This window comes from Hylobates moloch, unplaced genomic scaffold, assembly GCF_009828535.3.
Source record: "Hylobates moloch isolate HMO894 unplaced genomic scaffold, HMol_V3 SCAFFOLD_3544, whole genome shotgun sequence".
NCBI classification, from domain to species: Eukaryota; Metazoa; Chordata; class Mammalia; order Primates; family Hylobatidae; genus Hylobates; species Hylobates moloch.
Genome location: NW_026655819.1, coordinates 1 through 6,515, shown reverse-complemented (window position 1 = coordinate 6,515; position 6,515 = coordinate 1). Strand labels below are relative to the sequence as shown.

The 6,515-nt window shown below is 48.0% G+C and overlaps 1 protein-coding gene across 2 annotated transcripts; it reads left to right on the top strand.

Moving 5' to 3' along the window:
- The first annotated feature begins 277 nt into the window (after nt 1–277).
- On the top strand, nt 278–6,497 carry RBM3 (RNA binding motif protein 3). Of its 2 annotated transcripts, XM_032148352.2 has the most exons (7): nt 280–351; nt 482–597; nt 1,201–1,307; nt 1,954–2,059; nt 2,146–2,242; nt 2,663–2,746; nt 3,094–4,055. In XM_032148352.2, exons 2-6 carry the CDS (start codon nt 495–497, stop codon nt 2,721–2,723), a joined length of 474 nt encoding a protein of 157 aa, XP_032004243.1. In that variant the 5' UTR covers nt 280–351; nt 482–494; the 3' UTR covers nt 2,724–2,746; nt 3,094–4,055. The 2 variants fall into 2 exon arrangements, with proteins under 2 accessions (XP_032004242.1, XP_032004243.1); XM_032148351.3 differs by having other exon boundaries at nt 278–597; nt 3,094–6,497.
- Nucleotides 6,498–6,515: the final 18 nt, after the last annotated feature.

Sequence of the window (6,515 nt, the reverse complement as noted above, 5' to 3'; positions counted from 1 at the left end):
TTCTCTGGGGCGGGCGGGTCCCGTACTCGGAGGTGAAACATTTCAGTTGGTGGGAGGCCGGCGCGCTGTATCTGAGTGTGAGGCCTACCGGGAGGGACTGGTGGCGTCGGTGGTAACAGTGACCACCGACAGCCGACACTTGCTTTCCTTATCCCACGTGGCCGCCGCCATCTTGTTCTGCCGGCGTTGGGGGAACGCGGGGACGTTCTGGGCTTGCGCAGTGGCACAAAATGACGGGCGTGGAGGCTGTGAATGTGTGAGCATGCGCAATGTGGCTTCCTAATGGTGGCTGCGCTGAGCCAGCTCCGCAGATTACCTACCACCTTATTGGCCGCCTTTCTCAGCTTGTCTGTAGTTACCCATATTTTGTTCCTCTTTCTTGTCTATTTTCTGTGCTTCTCTCTGCCTTCCCTCTCGCTATTTTCTCACGTCTCCATTTTCTTCCTCCTTCCTGCCACCATTCTTCATGTTCTTCCCACAGGACTTGAACTGCCATGTCCTCTGAAGAAGGAAAGCTCTTCGTGGGAGGGCTCAACTTTAACACCGACGAGCAGGCACTGGAAGACCACTTCAGCAGTTTCGGACCTATCTCTGAGGGTGAGACGGGCCAGACTCACAATGGGGGGTTGGTGAGAGAAAGTCTGGGATCCTTGCATTTCAGGGAGAGTATTAACTGAAAAGTTAGGACCCACGCCTCCAAATTCTTTTTTTTTTTTTCTTTTTTTTTTTTTTTTTTTTTTTGAGACGGAGTCTCGCTCTGTCACCCAGGCTGGAGTGCAGTGGCGCGATCTCGGCTCACTGCTAGCTCCGCCTCCCGGGTTCACGCCATTCTCCTGCCTCAGCCTCTCCGAGTAGCTGGGACTACAGGCGCCCGCCACCACGCCCGGCTAATTTTTTGTATTTTTAGTAGAGACGGGGTTTCACCGTGGTCTCGATCTCCTGACCTCGTGATCCGCCCGCCTCGGCCTCCCAAAGTGCTGGGATTACAAGCGTGAGCCACCGCGCCCGGCCGACGCCTCCAAATTCTTTTTCTTCCTAAGCCTGTGGCGTAGACTAAGGATGAGGGGAACCGTCTTCGGGATTGGTGGGAGGGCTCCGTTTTCCCTATCTACCGCCATCTCCTTTTCCGGCCACCCTTTGCTACTTAACCTTTGGGGTGCTGACTGGTCCACATTGCTTCATCTTCTCTCCCTCTCACAGTGGTCGTTGTCAAGGACCGGGAGACTCAGCGGTCCAGGGGTTTTGGTTTCATCACCTTCACCAACCCAGAGCATGCTTCAGTTGCCATGAGAGCCATGAACGGAGAGGTGGGGCCTCCTGTCTGCAGAGGGACCTTGTCCCCATCTGCGGCTTCCTTCATTCTTTTTGTTTTTCCCTCTGTGTCTGCTCCGGGCAGCGTGGCCACCAAGCCCCGCAGTGCCCACTCACAGGAGCATGACTGCCTTTTGTTCTAGGGGGTGGAGGGCAGCGGCAGACAGAGCCTGGCCGCCTGGGAGGCGACGACTGGTCCTGCATGAGGCCGAGAAGCCACCTGTGGATGGTTGACCTGCCTTGGGCTTAGGTAGTAGAGTCTGCAGACCTGTGGGCCTGGCCCGGAGAGGACCTCGTGAGTCTTCTGACATGGACTCTGAAGCCTCAAACCAAGAGAGGTGTCTGTCTAGCCCTGATAGTCGGGCAGCTTAGAGGAGTGGGGAGGAGAACTCAGCCTGAGTTCAGTCAAGATGTAAGTAGTAGCAAGGGGAACATGGTGCATTCAGGTCATTTTGTGTGGGATTCTATAGTTCCTGATGAAGCCATTCTGGGGTAAAGGAGCTTATTCTGGAACATGGCACCCAGAACCTGGTGCCCAGCAGGAATTTTTGGCCTCTCTTGCCCACTTACCCTTGCCTGCTCTTCCTTCACCATTGCCCTGACTGACTGCCAACCCATCCTCCTTGTGTCTCCCACACTTAGTCTCTGGATGGTCGTCAGATCCGTGTGGATCATGCAGGCAAGTCTGCTCGGGGAACCAGAGGAGGTGGCTTTGGGGCCCATGGGCGTGGTCGCAGCTACTCCAGAGGTGAGTGCAGTGATCGTTTTGATCATGGGGTGAGGGAGAGTTGCCTATGTGTGGACAACTGCCATTTAAATATTTTTCTGCTCTAGGTGGTGGGGACCAGGGCTATGGGAGTGGCAGGTATTATGACAGTCGACCTGGAGGGTATGGATATGGATATGGACGTTCCAGAGACTATAGTGGCAGGTGGGTAGCCAAGAGGCTGGGATGTTCTGCTATTGCTTCCCTCTCCTTAAGAACTCAGCCCCTGGGTGTTCATGCATACCACACCTTGCTGTTACTAATGTGTGCCTAAAACGAGTATGAAATTTAGCATTTTAAGTTAATTGTGTGGTCATATAGTTGCAACATGGTAAAGTATACTATATATGTTGTGCTGTGTGGGTTATATAACTGTATTGCTTTAACACGTAATATGATTTAATATACTGCATATAAATTGTATGCCATAAAACTATTGACTGTGATACTCATATGCTTAACATATCCTGTTTTTGATATGTAAGGTTTATGTTATGATCCATACTATAAAACGTGATGCATGTAATTAATGACAGTAGTGTATAATGCAGTCCCAGAAAACTTGTGTGTGTTTTTTTCCCCCAGAAACCAGGGTGGTTATGACCGCTACTCAGGAGGAAATTACAGAGACAATTATGACAACTGAAATGAGACATGCACGTAATATAGGTGAGACTTGGATATCGGCATTGAGTGAACCTGTTTGTCACACTCTGTCATGACCCTCTCACCTTTTCTGGCAAGACTGCTCTGCATTTCTGCTGCCCTCATACCTCACCCAGCCAACCTACCAAACATTCCTAGGCCTTCCTTGCTCTGAGGTGCATGTCAGAGCAAGTTTGCTAGGGGTGGGATCTGAAAACCCATCTCCTATAATCTACTCTTGTGTGGGATGGAGGAAATGAAGGGGTGTCCCTGTTGTCCAGCCCTCAGCATCTTCATCAGCTCTAGGAGGTGAGCATGTTGTCAGCTGTTCCTTCATGACATCACAATTCTCCCCCTCTTGCTGTTCTCAGATACACAAGGAATAATTTCTGATCCAGGATCGTCCTTCCAAATGGCTGTATTTATAAAGGTTTTTGGAGCTGCACTGAGCATCTTATTTTATAGTATATCAACCTTTTGTTTTTAAATTGACTTTCCAAGGTAGCTGAAGACATTTTAGACAGTTCCATCTTTTTTTAAATTTTTTCTGCCTATTTAAAGACAAATTATGGGACGTTTGTAGAACCTGAGTATTTTTCTTCTTACTAGTTTTTTAGTTTGAGCTCTTAGGATTATTGGAGCTAGCAATAATTGGTTCTGGCAAGTTTGGCCAGACTGACTTAAAAAAATTAATGTGTATCCAGGAACATTTTAAAAACCTGTACACAGTGTTTATTGTGGTTAGGAAGCAATTTTCCAAATGTACCTATAAGAAATGTGCATCAAGCCAGCCTGACCAACGTGGTGAAACCCCATCTGTACTAAACATAAAAAAATTAGCCGGGCGTGGTGGTGCATGCCTGTAATCCCAGCTACTCCGGAGGCTGAGGCAGGAGAATCGCTTGAACCCGGGAGGCGGAGGTTGCAGTGAGCCAAGATCACGCCACTGTACTCCAGCCTGGGCAACAGCGAGACTCCATCTCAAAAAAAAAAAAAAAAGGAAATGTGTATCAAGAACATGATTATCCAGGGGTATTTTCTAATTCAGATCATCAAACTGATTATATAGAAGAGTTGGCTTTAAAATGTTTGCAAATGTCTTTTTTTTTTTTTTAATACTGGAAGAAAAAATATTCTGTTGTGTCTCATACAGTGCTTAGGATGTCTTTCACAGAGCTTATTAAAAAGATGAAACCTGAGAACAAACTGCTTTTTTCTTACTCAGCCCACTTTGCAAATTAAAAATGGGGGCAGAGGTGGGCGGATCACCTGAGGTCAGGAGTTCGAGACCAGCCTGGCCAACATGGCAAAACCCGGTCTCTACTAAAAATACAAAAGTTAGCGGGGCGTGGTGGTGGGTGCATGTAATCCCAGCTACTCAGGAGGCTGAGGCAGGAGAATTGCTTGAACCCAGGAGGCGGAGGTTGCAGTGAGCTGAGATGGTGCCACTGCATTCCAGCCTAGGTGACAGAGCAAGACTCCGTCAAAAAAAAAAAAAAAAAAAAAAAACACATCAGTGAGAGGGAGGCTTGGAGAATATTTGATTGGTGGGTGGGCAGGGACTGCCAGAGGGTTAGGTGTACATTGAGGCCTGAGGCCTGCTGGAATTGGGTTTCCTAAACTGGTCTCTTATCTTAGTCCCATTGTTCTGAGAACATAAGCACCTAATACCATGGCGTGAGCTAATCCCTATCATAAATAGTGGTACCAGTTCATTCCTTCCCCTGAAATGATGGGGGTTGGGGAGAGACACACTGAACTCATCTTTGTGTATGAGGGCCATGAGAGAGGCCTGGTTTGAAAACAATGCTAAGAGCTCAGATTCCAGGATTTATGTAGGGGCTCTTCTACTTCCCAGGTATTTGACCTTGGGTGAGTCATTTAATTTCAGCCTTATGCCATTTTACATTTTCTGTGGAGGGTTAGATTAATTGGCGTATAAAGCCACTGAGAAGAGTTGACAAAGCTCTCAGTCACAGGGATTTGATCTTTTTTGGTGTGTGTGTGTGTCTTGGGTGGTAAGGTGGTGGTGATTTTGTAATTCTAGCTGGTCTTAGTTCCTCAGTTCTGCTCCCTTTAGTCATGGTTCTTTCTAGTGGCTGTATTGAGGCCCCATGGGTGTTATCCCTCCATTGGTTCTAGTTTGGAACAGAAAAATCTGTTGTATTCATGGCTTTCACCTGGCTAATACTGAGCTAAGTTACCACCAGGTTGCAAACTGCAGGACATTATTGTCCTGAGCTGCTTATCCCTTGCTGGTGCATTGTGGAACCCTGCATTATGAGTCCCAGTCCTGGAGGCCTGCCTCCTGAGTTTCCCAGCTAGTTGGGACAGGCCCCAATATCCCTTCTTCCTTTAACCCAAACAGTCATGAATTTGCTTTGGCAGGTGGATGGAGACTTGGGAACTTCTACCTCACCCACTAAGCCAGGCCCAGGCTATGGGGCATTGTGGCTAACCCCACCAGGTGGATACTTGGTCTGAGGAGGCATCCTATTCTGGGCCTTTAGGGAGCTAAGGCAGTGAGAATTGGCAGGAGGACTGCTGTGAATGCCTTGTAGGTCGGGGGATTGGAGGGGGTCCTCTGCTCCCTGCCTCTCAGGATGGCAATGTACCTCTCACCCCCAGTGTCAGCTGAGGTAGGATCCATATCAGTAATATTCCTGCAACAAAATGTTCCTAAGTGGAATCAATAAAGACCAAAATTTATTTGTATAACAACTCAACCTGCTCTGCTCTGCTGTGTTTACAGTGTGCTTTGTGATCATCCAGCCCAGGGAGTCTCAGTCTCTGGCTGTCTATCTGCTCTAAGGAAGAGAGCCCACGGTTTTCTATAGTGCCATAGTCCGTGATGAATAAAGTTCCAGATTTGAGGTCAACCCCCGGCCACCCTTAAAGTGCTTGTTGGTCTCCTACTTTGGTTTGTCTTCAGCATCCAACTGATGCACGTTTGTCAAGAAGAACCCACTGAGGCTAGAAACCCCCCAAACACTCAAGGTACCTTTAGGACATGTATCCCAAGACCTGCAAAGATGAAACACGGCCTGTGACTACTTTTCACTTTCAAGCGCTGGAACTTGTCTGTACCAAAAATCTTTCTAAACCATTCACCAAATCTCTTGTCAAGGTCCAGAATAAGAGATTGGCTTTTGGTTTTCAATTAGGCTTTCAAGTCCTAAGCTCCACCCCTCCTACCCCACCTAGGCAGAAATCACTTCAGATCCTTGCTTCCTAGTTTAACTTCTCTGCCTCAGTTACAACATCCATAAAATGGAAATAATAATACCCACTCACACAGGGGTTAGGAGTGTTTTTTTTGTTCTTTTCAGACAGGGTCTCACTGTCTCCCAGGCTGGAGTGCAGTGGCGCAATCTCAGCCCACTGTACCATCCGCCTCCCAGGTTCAAGCAATTCTCATGCCTCAGCCTCCCAAGTAGCTGGGATTACAGGTGCCTGCCACCACGCCCGGCTAATTTTTGTATTAGTAGAGACAGGGTTTCACCATGTTGGGCAGGCTGGTCCTGAACTCCTGACCTCAAGTGATCCACCCGCCTCGGCCTCCCAAAGTGCTGGGATTACAGGCGTGAGCCACCACGCCCTGGCCTAGGGGTTAAGAATATTAAATGTAAAAATGTTAAGAACAGACCAACTCCATCGAACAGCTCCACACCCTTGTTCCATGTTCTGGATTGGGGAGTTGTGGGGGTGGAGGTGTAGAACTTTTAAAAAGTTTCTTAAAAGTTGCTGTGAATACTTCAGGTATATATATATATATATATACCTGAAGTATTCA